General features: G+C 37.0%; 1 protein-coding gene across 2 annotated transcripts in view; it reads left to right on the top strand.

The window, feature by feature from the left end:
- The window catches only part of SPOCK3 (SPARC (osteonectin), cwcv and kazal like domains proteoglycan 3), a 139703-nt gene that overhangs the window by 41628 nt on the left and 81656 nt on the right, over nucleotides 1-16419 (top strand). The window contains exons 3-4 of one of the 2 annotated variants that reach the window (XM_044430802.1): nucleotides 8078-8086; nucleotides 8186-8231. In XM_044430802.1, coding sequence (XP_044286737.1) covers nucleotides 8078-8086; nucleotides 8186-8231 — 55 coding nt within the window. The remainder of the gene's footprint in view (nucleotides 1-8077; nucleotides 8087-8185; nucleotides 8232-16419) is intronic. The other variant, XM_044430801.1, reaches the window with a different exon arrangement.

Here is a 16419-nt window from a genome sequence, read left to right as displayed (position 1 = left end):
GCTTTATAATCTGCCCCAGAATTTTCCCAGGGATTGATGTTAGTCTGACTGGCCTGACTGGCAGTTTCCAGGTTCTTCTTCTTTTTCTTTTTCTTGAAGATGACAACAACCCTTCTCCAGTCATCTAGCACTTTCCCTGTCATCCATGGTTTCTCAAACATAATTGACAGTGTTTCTGAGAGTTCTTCCACTAGCACCTTTAGACTGTAGGATAGAGTTCATCAGGCTCTGGAGATTTGAACTCATTTGATCCTTGTCCATTTGCCTATCAATTTTGAGCTGCCATCTTGGGTTTTCAGCTTCTATTTCCCCTTCATCAGGGAAGTTATAGACCCTCTTTTGGTAGAAGACTCAGCCAAAGTAGGAATTGAGCACTTCCTGTCTTTTGTTTGTCATCTGTTATTTTGCCATCCGCACTGAGTAGTTGAACCCGCATTTCTTTCCTCTGCCTCTGTTTGTAATTGTGAGGGTATGTGTTTGGTCACACTTGGCTTTTGCTACCACAATTATACTGTGATATTACTCACTAGATAAGGGCTTTATTTAAAAATGCTGCAGTGATTTGAATTCAGACAAAATATACACACTTGGTATCTTTTTCTTCCTGGATTTTGCTTTGGTGCAGTAAGTTATACTTACATCCTGCCTTTCTCCCGTGGACCTGCAGGTGGCATACATAGGGTTTCCTGGCAATCTCAAGTCTGGTCACTGCAGTAGCCTGACCTAGTCCTATGTTGCTTCAGCAGACTTGCTCTATCACAGGTCAAGTATGCTAAGAGGAAAGGCACTTGGACTTTTTCCGCAACTGGAACCTGATCTGAATGTAGAAGAATCCTGGTACCCTAGAAGCTTGCCTCTCATATCGAGGTGGACTTTTATGAGCACTTGAATTTCGTATATGAGTCTGGCTGGGGAGAGTCTCTCAAGTGTATCTACTTTTGCAGTCTGTATTGCTGGTTTCTTGTGGCCTCCTTTGCCAAGTTTCTTACGTAACATCAAACTTACAAAAACAAATTCTGACATATACAGGAATGTGAAGACAGGCTACCAGTGTGTATGTGTGTTGGTTTGGACTGGAGCCACCTGAAACTAAATTTATCTGTGCTGCTGCTGCAGAGTTCTTCACCATCCCAATCAATCTAACCGCCATTCATTTTGCATTTCTGCCTGCCATTACACAGGGCTGTAAGTGTTGTGCACTATGTGCACATTTCACCTTAAGTCAATACCTCAACCTCCTTCAGTTTCTCTGTATTTTAAATGAGTTTCCAGTTTATCAAGGTGAACACAGCCAACAGTTCTGAAAAGTTAGTTTTCATGAGCCATGTCAGGCATTTATTATGTTTTGCTTAAGCAATGTGGATTTTACGGAGTATAAGCTAACACTGTAGTCAGAGGCAGCTTATCTAAGGAGGGCCTACTGTGTGTTCAGCAAAATCACTGGCCACAGTCCAGCGGATGTTTTCTCTAACAAGCCTTTTTATTCAGGCCCAAGATAAGCAGCTGTAGTCTGACTACAGCTTCTTGCTGTTTCTTGTTATATTCATGAAGGTAAGTACTCTCATTAGTTTATTTTTTCACTTATCACTGATGAGATGGCACATCTCCACAATGAGAAATTTATTAACCAGAAAGGAAGACGCTGGAAAAATTGAATTAGATTCTGTGCTGCAATATGCAGAAAGGGAGATACAAGCAGATTCCATAAACAGAGAACATTTTCTCAGGGGATGAATGCAGACTGCTTAGGAAAATAAGGGCATGCCAGTGTAAGTGATCAAGAATTTAGGATGTGTGGAGGCTGTGTGGAGGCTTGTTACATTTCTGAGTAAGGCTGGATTTCCCTTCAAAGTCTAGTAGTTTCATTGCAATGAAGCATTTGAAACCATGTGCACACATTTTTGTAAGTAAGCTAGTGGCTGAACAAGAAAAAACAATATGAGTTTTGGATTTAATGGCAAAATGTGGTAAAATATTTTTGCCCAACCTTGATTGGGAATTAATCCTAGCCCTTTTTTGCATAACCCAATATACTATCCCCTTTTGAATCTGTTACTGAGGTAGTTCAGTCATTTTTAATTCTCTGTTTACAGGATGGAATTTAGATTTAGGAATTACCTGCCCAAGAAGTCTGTCTTGTAATATAGTATTGATACATGAATAAATTATCTTGTTAAGCAACACATCTTGCTTAATTTCGGCTTTGCCGATTTATGAACTTCTCTATTTGAATGAACAGCAGGTACTCTTCAGGCTACTTTACCCTTCTTACCTGTTTTGAAATAACTTTGCATAATCTTGGAGACTTGTGCATCTTATTTGGGGGAACTTCTACATCCAAAAAAAGTAGAGTTGCATAGTGAGAACTTCAGTGCTATCAGGAAGGCAGAGATGAATTATCTTCAGCTATAGGGTCAGTGATGTGATCAGACTCAGAAAAGAGTTGGTAAACTCCCAGCTGCCTGCTATAGCAGATGGCACAGATTTGAGTTAAAAATTGTGGTGTTGAATTATTGAAAGACAACACTTATGGCTAAATAGTAGTGATGGTAAACTAAGTGTAATCTTATTTCAGTACTGACATTCTGAATTTACAAAATCAGTTTTGATTCCTGCCAGAAATGAACTTGTGTTGGAATCCTCAATGCTTCACTCTGGTGGTTTCTGTCAATTCTTTTTACAGTCCTTTCCTCCAAAATACTCATGCCATGCACATTAAAATTAGTATACATTTTCTTAAATGTAAACTAGTAAATATTACCCCCATTGGACAAGAGAAATTTCTGTATGACTCTAAAAACAATAGCAACAAAGTTAGGGCGTAGTTTTTCCTGTTGTGATTACAAGATAAACTTTCTTATATTTTGCATCACAAATACTTACTTGATTTAAATTTCATAAGCAAAATTAAAATGTTTCATCATAGTCACAGAACTACGTTGGGAAAGACATTGGTAGCTATAGGATATGGTTGCACATTCAAGTACAAATGAATGCCTGAACCTTCATTTCTTGAGAAGAAAACATTTGATTCATGTTTGCTACCTTTTCTACTACTTGCAAACCTTACTGTGGTGCTCCATTACCACTTTCTTTCACCCTCCTTGGGTTCTTAACTTTCAAACAATATTTTCAGTTTCTAAGCATGTAGGAAATAATCATTTACAAAAGTAATGCATATTGCAAATCAGGTGCATCTTCATTCTACTCACAACATCTAGTCATAATTTTGCCGCTACTATTTTTCTCAACTGTTCCAGTCCCTCTGACAAGATCTGGAATGCTTGACTGCTTTTCCCCTTGATTCTTAATAGTTGGTATCTGATTCCCCTTATATAATGTCTTTATGCAGTAATTTAAATAACCCTTATATGTTGCTATGATACTTGTTTGTTGCTGCTGTTCCAAACACCATTTGATGCATGGTATCTTACTGAGGTAATTACAAGACTGAACTTGGTAAACAAAAGTTTTCAAAACATGGAAGCTTTGTTTCTTGGCATTAACTTTCCCTGACAATGATATTCCTAGAATCTATTTAGTATGAATGTTCTAATAAGGACAAAATCAGGTTTTTTAAACAATTGTATTTTACTTCTGCCTGTACCAGTTCTCAAAATATTTCTGTGTGTGATTTTGTGCAGATTTCTGGGCTAGAAGGAAAATGAGACTTTTAAGGTTAAATAGGGTGTGCAAGAAAGATAGATAGATAGATAGATAGATAGATAGATAGGGGCACCAAGATTGACAAGTAGATATTTGTTAAATGTATATAACATTGAAGTGTTTCTGAACACTCTGCTTTCAGAGTCAAGAAAGGCTTTTTTAAAAACTTTACAATCATTAATTAGGGTTGATTGTTGGTTCCTCACTTAATACATGATAATGAATCTGAGGCTGCTGTGGAACTATTGAACTGAATGTAATAGTTTCCATTTTTCATGAGAAGCGGGAGTTACTAATTAGTCCTGGTTATATAAAACATACACCATGGGCATCTGCAGGAATTTTTCCAGAGCGGGGCAAAGCTCCGCAGCATATTATGGTTGTAATTCATGCAATTTCATGATTGAAAAAGTTGGATTATGTGGTGGTTTAATCAAGGCATAATCAAGTTGAATCCAACAATATAAAAGGGGTTATGCAAACTGGAGGTGAAGGTAGGATCGACAGTATCTGAAATACAACAATTTGGCCCTGCCTTTTAGAGTCAAACTAGATCTTACTTTAAAGATATAGCATGCTGCTACATCTTTTTTTATCTACTGTTGGGGTAGGGTTACAATTTTTATTTAAGAATTGCATTAAATAATTAAATGTTATGTAATAATAGGTATAATCCCCCCCATGTTTCCTAAAGTACTTCAGAAAAGGCCCCGTTGGCAGCAATGGACTGGAGTGTGGATGGTTGTTTCCCAGCAAATACTGGACTGTGCCAGCTGTTAGAAAATACTGTTGTTGCTATGTGAGCTGCCACCATGTTCTCTCACACTTCAACAATTACTGCCTGGAGCTCAGGGAAACTCTAAATATCGTGTGAGAACAAAGTAAACATTGTTAACAATGTGACAATGAGAAACTAACTAGTAACACTTAGCAAATCAATGGAATGTCTGTGGAATGACTTTGTCAGATTGTTGCCTATATGAGATTTTAGTCCCAGCTAAAATCTACAAGGCTAGATATTAAATCCAGTCAAGATGATTCCCATACAGTATTTTCTTTCTTCCCGAATTTACATCTTGTATGACTGTTGGTTCCTGTTTCTAGGAGACCAAATGTGCACAAATATTTTTAGCAATTTTGCTGAAGTCACCCCTCCCACCTGACTTGGACCATTTTTGGCTATGGGATCAGAAATTTGTAAAATGTTTGTTCAACATTTGCAACTTAACAAGTCCCCTTCGGAAAATAATATGGGTTAAAAGTTTTATATTTAAAATATTTCGATAAATTATTCATTACTAATGAAAATCTTCCTTTTATATGGTATATTTTGTAGTATCATTACATGTCCAAGGTATTATCATTTTTGTTGAACTTTCTATGAAGATCACAACATTATGTGAATGTATTCTTAGAAAGATGCTATAGGCCAGTTCCATTGATGCTTATGTTTGTGTCATGTACTGGCTTGAGATTTAAAACACTCCTGGTGGCAATTCTTAAGCATAACAAACTAGAGGAAGGAGTCTCATGTGTGGACCTTGTGGGTGGACTCTTAGGCTTTTGTCAGTATGAATGGAGCAACTCTGTGAAGAACAATACTGACATCCTATGCAAAATATCTTCAGTCATCTAGAATCTAGTTTGCCCAAGAGAAACAGATTTTGGGTAAACTTTTCAAGAAACTTCCTAATGATATGAGCTGTTCATCTGTGGAACAAACTACTTTAGAAGATGGTCTCTACTTCTCTGGAGTTGTTTAAGTAAAGGTTCTCTCTAAGGGATGCTGTCATTGCAACATTCATGCACAGAACAGAACATTGGTCTTCCAAGGATCTTTTGAACTATTTGTAGTCAGACTCTTAAAAACATATAGAATCCAGGTTAGGGACTTGATCAAAGATGTGTACTTAAAGACCAGCACACCCTTGATGCTAAGGAGCGCTTACATCCATATATGCCCAGCCGCCCCTTGAGATCAGCGGGAGAGGCCCTTCTCCGGGAACCCTCCGTGAAAGAAATTAGGAGGGTGGGTACTTGGAGGAGGGCTTTCTCTGCGGTGGCGCCTAAGTTATGGAATGCGCTCCCCAGAGAGGTCCGCCTGGCGCCGTCGTTATTTGCTTTTCGGTGCCAGGCGAAGACCTTTTTATTTAAGCGGCATTTTAACTGTTAGTATTATTTGATCTTATCTGGCCAGGGCGGCTTATTTTATATTGTATTTTTTGGATTTTTAATGTTTATTTTTATTGTAATTTATATTATAATTACTTTTATTTATTGTTGTAAGCCGCCCTGAGGCTTCGGCGAATGGGGCGGCATAAAAATGTTTTAATAAAATAAAATAAAAATTCCAACCCACAGGTAAATTAAGTGGTTTGAGGGTTAGTCTTATGGTAAAATTCAAGTACATTTAATAATACAGACTAGAATAACTTGACACATGTTTTTATAGGAATTTAAGAAGGGACTTCTGGACTTTGATGTAGCAAGTTCCCCAGTTGGACTATTTTAGGATTAGTGTTGATTTCTCCCTCATTCTCTTGGAGATCATCCTTCCCTTTTCCCATATGATTTAGTTCATATAAAATTCGAAGTACTTACACTGCTTGATAATGTTTAGCACCAGTAGTTAAAGTTTTAGGGAAATTGAATGAATTTACTGATTTAGCATGTGATAAGCAAAAATGTGACCTTTGTCCAAGCACCTTAAGGATGTGCTGTGATGTGTGGTGGAAGCATATGGCATTTTACAGTTCATAACTGCAAAATTAATGCCTGTGAAACATTGCCATGCATTAATATTTGGAACAGAGGGCAGGAAATAAAAGTGTGTTAAAAGGAATGATTGAAAGGATATTAATCTGCATTATTTTTTCTACTTCTGTTAAACTAAAGCACTTGTGATTTTTTTTTTCCCTAGCAAAGCAGAAACACTGCATTGTCCTACTTAATATTGAATTATTGTAGGTCAAAGAGATGTCACCAAGATCCCTGAACAATAAAATGGTGTTATTTGTTTAGTTTTCTGGTAGCCAGATGTTTCATAAGTCACATTTGTGAACAAACATTGTTGATTTTAAGTCATTACTGATGTTGGGAGTGAGAAAGACAGTTGTTCTTGGTGCATTCTCAAGGCCTGCTGATTGGGATTCAGAGGAGGAGCTGGAGGGGCCTCCAAATGTGGGCCAATTCCAGATGTTTGAGATGAGAGAAATTGAGGTGCTTATCTCAAGAGCAGACTCTCCAAGTGTGCAGGCAGACTCTGACAGTGACCCAGATCTACAGTTAGCAGGAGGAGGCTTGGAACAGGGGAGTTTCTCAGAGACAGATTAGGTGGGTATGGCGCTTGATCCCATAACACAACCTTGAATGAGGAGGTCAGCCCCAATTAGAGGACTGGTGTACAGAAAGGATGCATGCTTTTTCCAGAAGACCCCTCCTGAAAGGATGGGGCCCAAATACACTCAGTTCCTAGAAGTTAATATTAGATGGGGTTTAATGACCCACTCTATGCATACTCAGAAATTCATTCTGGGTGCTTGTGCTTCTAAAAATATTTTGGTCAGTAAAGAATGCATTGCAAGGAAGATCTGTTACTTTGAATGTATGAAGGGAGAAAATCTAGTTTACGACAGCTGATTTATATTTTCTCTTCCCACTCCAAAAGTGAAGTACCTAGATTTGTCTACTGCAACAAATGGACAGGAAGTTACAGATTTTCTTAAGCTAAATCCATCAGATTGCACCATGTGAGAAACCAGACATCAATGTATTCAAAGATCCAAGATGGCCAAACTTACCATAAGGTAACTGAGAGTTGACTGCAAATGTTAACACAGAGAAGTCTATATCCAAGTGTTTGGATATGGACTCACCAAAATCAATCCTTATAGTGAATCTACTCTCAGTATGATCAGTGGCCATTCTTGATTTTATTTCTTGAACAGTTAAAGGAAATTTAAAACTCAATTGTATGAATGACAGCCTTAGAAACAAACAGTAAAAGCAACAGGACAAATCTGTTGAAACTGATGATCTGAGATCTGGTATACCCCTTGTATTCACTGTGAAAATGCTAATTAAAACAGCTAATGTTGAGAGGTTTCCAGCTATAGTATCTAATAATGTCATACCATATAGACATACAAGAAATTTCTGTGTCAGTAGCTTCCAGAAATTTTGGGAAAGATGTGGAGCCTCACAACATAACCGATTTTGTGGGAAGTAATTTAAATACAATCGCTGGCTAGATGTCCAGTTACCTTACATGTGATTTGTGTGTTGGCTACTTTTAGTGCTTCATTAACAAATATCTTTCTATTCCCTGCAAACAATGTTTCTGTATGATAATCATATCTTTTTCTTGTTTGTGTCTTTTTTTTTTTTTTTTTTTGCTGCGCACCATTTGCAGGAAGTTGAGGTTTGTATATTCCTTCTGTATTTCTGGGACCCCTAACCCCTTGCACATATTCACACTTCTTTCCAGATTCTAAACATGCACTTTCTTTTTCTGCTACAGGATGATTATTTTCGTACATGGAGTCCACCTAGATCTTTTGATCAAGGTAAGAAATCATCAGATGAATAAAAAGGGTCTGGCACTGTAACACATTTCTTTGTGTGAAAGAATGAAAAGCTTTAATTGTTCTGCTATTTCTTAATAGTAGTTAAAAGGAAAACTACTATTGTTCAGGATAACTTTTCACTTATTCTTCTTTCCCACCTCATACATCTGTACAAAGTGAATTAAAGAAGCTTACCAGTATAAGTTTCCAGTAACATCAATGAAAATAGTACAAATAAGGCTTCATTTCTTTTAGAGGTCACCAGAAACAGCTTCTTGGAGCCAAAGTAGACATGCTGCTTGTCATATTTATGCGGCAGCTATGGCTGCTCCTCCTCCTCCTCCTTTGACAGAACTAGTTAGGGAATGAGATGGAACAGACAGAAGGAGGTGGGAAACTAGTTATTTATAATGGGAAGAAAGTTCTCATTGGTGCTGATGGATTTTTACTTCCAGGGCAGAGGCTGAAGGGCTTTTCTCTTCTCTAAGCTCTGGTGTTGATTTGGGAACCTCCACTTTGGCATGTGTTTGTTTGGTCCCTAGTATCTCAGGATAGACTTGGAAGTCTGTTTTTGCACACATTATTTTTCCAACATTAGTGCAGTGGAAAGACATAAGATATGGAGTCACATATGAAGAATCTGTTGTAATGCATATACAGACATACTAGAATTTCTGGCCAACTGCATGTTGTAATTACCTTTTGTCTGTGCATCTGTCTGTCTGTCTGTCTGTCTTTCATACTTGTGAAAAAGTATGGATGAAATGGATACGGCAAAGTTGTGAGATTAGACTGTGAAGAATGTTCAGGCATTTCAGAAAAAATGTGGCTTATTATTATTAATATAATTCCTCTCATTATCCAGTGAATACTCTTGGAAAGGAAGGAAAGGAAAGAATCTCTTTAAGAGGAAGTTTATGGCCCATTCTCCTTCCATATCCAAAAATATTTTCTTGCTGTTTGGTTCAAGTTTTCTATCCTTCTCCAAACAGATTCTTATAGTGTTTTTCCATCTTTTTGCTGTTTTCAGCACTGACCCCAATGTGTAGTATAATCAGTGTCATTCCCATAGTAACCAGATTTCAGATGCTTCCACATGGAAGTGTGCTTAGGCAAGCTTCTGGCATATGTGAATCATTGTGTTGTTCCCATAATAATGTCATTACTCTTATATATTTTTCACTTCTTCTAAAATAGTATTTCCTAACAAAATAGAAGTTGCTGTGTTAAAATTTCTGTATACAGTCATAAGGGCAGACCTACTCTTCTGTGTTATGTTACATCTCTGTTAAAACTGGCATCTTTTGTTTTCATAGGTTGTGGCAAAGGTATCAGAGTGCACTCTGTTGAGACAAACACCCTATATATATGGGCATAATTTGCCTTGTTCTAAGTAATACTAGATTTATGATATTTCCAGGTGTAAAGACTAAACAAGAATACAAAAAACAAGTATTCAAGCTTAGATAGTGGTTGTATTGTTGCATGACTGAGTTTGGTTTATTGTTATTAGTTTTCCATGTTGAAGAAATACATTATGCTGTTAATTTTTTAAATACTTACTTTAAAAATTATTCAGTTTAATGAATATGTTTCTAAACTGCACTGTAAAACTGCATTCACATTTTAGCACCTTATGCTATTAATTTATATTATAGCTGCCATTGTTTGTGGTGGGGTCATGACGAGGTGGTGGTGTCATTTTTTGTGCAGACTGAAATCATGTTTTTAAAGCTAGTAGTTCCTTGACAGAATCTTCCTTTCACAGATTCTGTATGGAAAATTTGAAACATTTAACATGCCATATTTGCACCTTTTTGTTTGCTGCAGAAATTCCAGTCAACTGGCAGTTTAAGGGGAAATATTTATTGCTTTATTAAGTCACGCAAATTGCTTTTGTTAATCTACAGTCATTCATACAACTGTTGCAGCATTCTGTGTTGTTAATTGTTAAAAAGGTATATGGGTAAATAATCATGTGTCATCTTGCCTAATTTAATGTAAAGGTAATGGTAAGGAAAAAAATGGCATATGGAGTTAGATTTCTTTTCTTGCCAACATGCCCTTATATTATTTCTTACTGAAATTGAGATTCTTTGTGAACTTACTACTACTGCCAAGTAGTTCAGCTATATTTTGAGTTACAACATGACAGTAAAATTTCCACAGTGAGCTATTTTTAAAGCAATATGCTACATGTGTTTCTTAATTTAATTTATATTGTGGTGAAACTTGCTATTTTTTACCTGTCACCCTCAGCCCAAATCACTGCCATAGATACTTCCAGTGACTCTTACCAGTTGTACAAAATGGTGCATTAAGACTGATCATGTGTTTTTTTAAAAAAATCTTTATGTCATGAAGTCTTTCTTAGTTGACCAGTCACTAGTATTTTATTGATAATCTACTTTTTAAAGAACTCTGTCTCTTATTGTTCACTGTTCTGTTCTATACACATCTGTATAGGTGTGGAGTTATATATAAATGTTGCAAATAAATAAAGAAGTTTAAGATTTCAATGCTATATATGCCTAGACAGAGAAAGCTAAACAAATCCAACCATTCTCCAGTCAACCATTCTGGCTGAGGAATGCTGGGGATTATAGTATCTTTGGCTTCTTTCTAAACATGAATAGGATTGTACCCTTTAGGTACACCCAGTCCTCCAGTTATGAATGCCCGAGTTAAGAACAATCCTTACTTAGAAATGAGTAAACCTGGGAATCTTACCTTGCCCTTGAGTGGGAATCTAACCTGCCCATGGGTGGTGAGTGGCAAATGCAAGGCAGCAAGGAAGGAAGGGATGCAAGGAAGGAAGGAAGGAAGGAAGGAGGGAGGGAGAGGGAGGGAGGGAGGAAAAGGGGAGGAGGAGGGACAAAGTGGCTAGTGGCAAAGTTGGAACTAGTTCTGCGACAGTGGCAAAACTACAGTAGTTTTTCATGCTCATGCAAAAGTAGCATATCCAATAAAAAAAGTTTGCTATAGAAACTGTTCTCTGCCTTTGGAGATCAATGTAGACAAGGTTCAGCATGGGTGTAGGAGCAAGCTCTCACAGACTCAGGCTGAGCTGGGCCAAAGTTTTTGCCTGTCATATTGAACCTTAGGGAACCTTAGGGAAGCACTGGCAGATCTCTCTCCTTTTTTGAGCCACAGTCGGAACAATACTGTCTGGTTGGATCACGTCATACACAACCCTAGGACAACATGCCATGCCTTAGCTGGGAATTGATTGTTCAAAATGGCCACCTGCACATGCTTTAAGTTATGTTGGCTTGAGATTATGTTGGGCTGTTTGTTCATGAAAACTGGCACAATATATTACCCAATGCAAATGATTACTATTAGAATGCAGCTGTTTTCAAATTTTTAATGAAGTATTTTATTGAATGCATTTATTTTAACAAGTCCGTGACTAATTTCTGTAACATTGCGACTGCTTCCTCTTTTTCGCAGAAATACCCACTAGGAACAGTACAGGATTTTATGTAATGCATACAAGATATTAAATGACATTTCTGTGTGGGTATTGTTTGTCAACAGAAACAATAAAGCATTTTATGGGTTACTTCAAGTTTACAGTATGTACTGTTATCCAAGCATTTGATAAAAAACAGGAATGAGACCATTTCAGCTTCCTGATTTTTTTAGTTCTTGCCTAGTTAAGTTATAATTCTATTGTATTGTGCATTAAAAGTAGCAAATGGGTTAATTTCAGAATCCTGTTTATACCTAATTTAATTTTTACATTCATTTTGGTATAACTTAATGAACATATAGGCTTATAGTTAAGCTGTGTAGATTGCAAGGACTATAGTTCAGTGGTGAAGCATGTGTTTTATATACAAAAAGCCGCACAATACTGCATTTCAGGGTAGGGTAAAGGAGAACTGTTAGAAACCCCAGAGAGAAACTGCCATTCCATGTATGTAAATGAACCAATTGTTTCTTTCAGTAAAGGCATCTTCCTCTCTTTCTTAAAAGAACAACCTATTTTATTGATATGAATGCATCTCTGAAGTAAGAACTTTTAATCGTATTTCCCCTTGTAATTCTGGTTAGGCAATGAAATTATTCCTATGCGACTTTTAAAGTTCTGAAGTTTTCTTCAGCTGCTTTAGCATACTGAACTTTTCAAAATGTAATTTCCAAAAAGGAAGTTTTATGTTTAAGAATTTCAGTCATAGTGTGGTAAGGTATGCTTATGAAACCACTTGGAACTGATTGATTGATTGATTGATTGATTTTCTATGCTGTCCATTACTAAAAAAGTCTCTGCATGGCTTCCAATCATGTGGCTTATTTGGCCTCTTCCACTAACAGAAGTAAAAGAAGTACAGTGGTACCTTGGCTCACAAACTTAATCCGTTCCATGACTCTGGTTGCGCTCCAAATTGGTCATGAGCCAAGTCAAATTTCCCCATAAGGTCCAATGTTCTGTAACTATTTTTTTAATCACAAAAATTTGAAGCAAAGTGACAAAGAACAAAAAAAATCGTGGCCGTCTCTCCCCCCACCCCCATTTTCTGAGCATGATCGTGATTGTCACCCGATGTGGGGTTCACGACCTGAGGCAAAATTTTTCTGAAATTTCTGTTTGCAACCAGATTTGGTCGTGAACTGAGGTGTTCGTGAGCCAAGGTACCACTGTATTCTGAACCCCCTTTATGTAGGTTAATAGATGGACTTAGAAAGTTATAACTATGTGCTGTAATAGAATTAATCTGGGGCAGGGGTTTGAGGTTTTGTTTCCTAGCCATCTTGAATAGTTCTGGTATAGTGAGTTTTACTCTAGCTGATAAAAGAAGACTGAAACTTGGTCTTTTTCTCTCTGTAAATCAGGAATATTATTTTTGTTATGCTGTTCTTTATTTTGTACTTACTCTGAGTTAATTTTGTGAAACTCCACCTTATACAATTAAATGTATTTAACAGAGAAATTAGGTTCTTGGATTCCATTTAAACACAATATCCAGTCTTGGGAGAATTCTGTATGTCCCCAGGCTGACAGATGACCAGAAATTAATCTGAGTCAGGGCTGGACTTTTTGTTCTAATTTCAGTGTCAGGACTTTTCTGAAGAGTGATTCAAATAATGAGAATAAGATTCTCTCTCCACTAAATCATGTTTGCACAATCAAGACCACCCATCCTTTGAGAAACATACATGTAAGGTTTGGGTGAAGGACTTCTGGCTTAGGGTTCCAGAGTAGATAGTACCTAAGATTTTACACATTCAGTCCATCATTAATTGAAAAAGGGTCTTTAGTGAAGCTCTGGGACATTCTACAATTCCGAATTACCTAAGTGTTAGCCCTTCTGGGTTTTTGATGCCAACTACAGCTTTTCAACAGTATGTTGGTCTTATCCTCTGTATGAGGATTGTTTTATAAATGTCCTAATATAATAGATTCATTAATATCAGTAAATAAAGACATGCTGGCTTCTAAAGAGTAACATTCCTGGTACATTTTAAGTATATGCTTGATGAAATATATAGTGTGTCACATAGTATGATGATGTAGTTTTGCGCTACTTGTTTTTGATCCTGTTGCATATATTAACTATAGCATCAGTCAGCAACATCCTGAAGATGGATTACAGTGTTTTCTTGTAATGTTACATGGATTGTGACTATGGAAGCTTTTACTTTTAGGTAGTGTTGTGACACAGTACCAAAGTTCTTGTGGTGACTTTTTCCTAGCAGCAATTAGCTTTTGGAAAACTGGCCATAGGACACTTGCTATTTATAATTGTGTGCCTTTACAACCATTATTAAGTGTGATATTCAGCACATAACACAATACTGAAATGTTAATGTCAACATTTTAGCTAGGGCATGAACTTCTAACTACATAATGTGGTTAAATGAATGTCTAATTAAATGCCCTTCCAGTTACTAGGGTAGATTTCTGCTGTGGGATTTCGGCTATGAAGAAGCTCTTCTGCCTGCAAGAAATAACATTACACATTTAAAAGTCACTGAGTCCTGGTACTGATGGAATGTCAACAAATATAGGATGAATGTTGGCTGTTAGGGCAGGAACCAGTAAATCAGTTAGCAATGAAAAGGAACTTCACTGCAGTATAGGGAAACATTGCCTTTCTATCTTGCCATTTGAGTGCATCCCTTTGCCAAAAGCAAAGGTTGTAGTGATAAAAGATAACACATGACTTGTTTATGAACGCTTTTGACATCTTCCCATTTTCTGATAGACCTTTTTTGCTTCCTTGACAGACATGCCTAATATACTGTCCAAAAGAAATACTGGATAGTAGACAATTTGAATGGGAACGAGAGATTACGGCTACAATTCTAAACACATATTTTAGGAACTAAGGGGCATTGAATTCAGTGAGACTTACTTATAAGTAGGCATGTATAGAAATGTACTTATATTCAAATACTTCCTCAGTCATGTGTAGTGTTTGTCATGGATGCACTCAGCAAGGTTACAGTGGTGTATTGATACTATATGTAAAAGGGCACTCGCACATGGTATGTGCATTTAAAGATCATGAAGATGTCTAAGGGCTGTTATGGAACTTCATTGAATAGGATGTAATCCCAGGAAAGTTTGTATAGGCTTGTGACCCTAATTCCATAGAATTTCAGAAAGGAAACAATAGATATTTATCTTACTACTTAATTTTGTTCCGTATCTTCCCAATATTCAGTTACTCTGTTGGAAAACGTTCTGTTAAAAGTATTTTCACTTGAATGTAGTTACGTGAAACCCAACTTTGGCTCCAATTTGCACATGTGGATGAGGTAGTGCAGTCATTCTACACATGCTGCCTCTCACTCATTTGGTGACAGTGCATGAGACTTTCTTACTCTGCAAAGCCTATCAGAATGTGTTCAGAGGTCAATTAGCTCTAGGATATGAGGTTCATTTTCTAGTTATGTGCTGAGCTTGTTGAGACACCTGCTTTTTTTCTTTGTAACTTAGACATATCTCTGCAAGCCTAATGAATGCTGGAGCATTGCTATTATCTGATGGTTGGTAATAAAGTATACATTATTTCCTAAGATCTAGAAATCTCCCAACTTGCCTTGTTTTTGTTTTTGTTTCAAAAGCTGTTAACAAACAGTCTGTGTTTAAAATACGCTGGAAATGCTCCAAAATACAATCATAGAGCTATCCAGCAGACCTAGTAGGAACAAATCCTTCCCCTTAATAAACTAATATTCCCTAATGTATCCCTTTGGAATGCACCCTACTGCCTTCCTATGTTTATAATTTATGTATAATTTATGTGCATATATGGACTAACATTATTATGAAGCTGAATAAACCTGATTGTGGTTTGCTGAGTGCTAAGAAGGGAGATCAGGTCATGAAACATTTACTGGACGATTTTGAGTATGACTGACAATTAATACCCAGTTTTGTTTGTTTGCATGCTTTGATTACTGATATAGATCAATGAATTGTATGTTGTGATTCAAAAGTTTCTTCCTTCTAGTTATAGGCAATTGCAAGCTTGACTGCTATCAGAAAAGTGTCTTGAGATTCTTGCAGTTAGACTATTCATACTTATTACACTTCTGAAACTATATCAGTCTTTCATACAATCCATGCCAAAACAATTATCATCTTCACCCTCTATAGTTGTGAAAAGCAAGGATACATGTTAGGAACAGATAGAGGGAGGACTTGGTTTTTCAGGATCCAAATCCTCCTCATTCCACCAGCATATCCCCTGCTCTCAGTGGAGGGAAAAGTACTCTAGGACTGGTTATCAGAACTTGACTTCCCTGGATCTGAGGCAGAAGTCTCCATAAAACCTCTTAATACAGTAATTCCAGTAATTAACTGCGAGTGTTTACGGTCCCATAATGATTCACAGTTAATAGATCACAATTATTAAAAAAGAATCAGTTCACACGGATTAGAGCAATGGTATAGGGAATACCCCCCTCCCCCAGCAACCTATGAAAAGGAAAATTAAATTGAATCAAGAAGTAAATTGCAGCCACTCTAATCCCAACAGGGCTTTGATGTCACAATTTTGGATTCCCGTACACTCCCTTAACTCCGTAGGATGCTCTTTGAATTAACATCAGGACAGGGGGAAACTGTTTTTCTATTCTGGGAAATAGCCCATTTGCCTTCAGTATATCAGTTCTTTTCAACACTGTTTAATTGTGGTAATGTAAAAAAAAAAGAAAAGTTGAAACAGCATGT

The sequence above is a fragment of the Varanus komodoensis genome, unplaced genomic scaffold (assembly GCF_004798865.1).
Source record: "Varanus komodoensis strain SLA01 unplaced genomic scaffold, ASM479886v1 scaffold21, whole genome shotgun sequence".
Classification (NCBI taxonomy): Eukaryota; Metazoa; Chordata; class Lepidosauria; order Squamata; family Varanidae; genus Varanus; species Varanus komodoensis.
The sequence above is the reverse complement of the archived record's forward strand: the minus strand, read 5'-3'. Positions and strand labels throughout refer to the sequence as shown.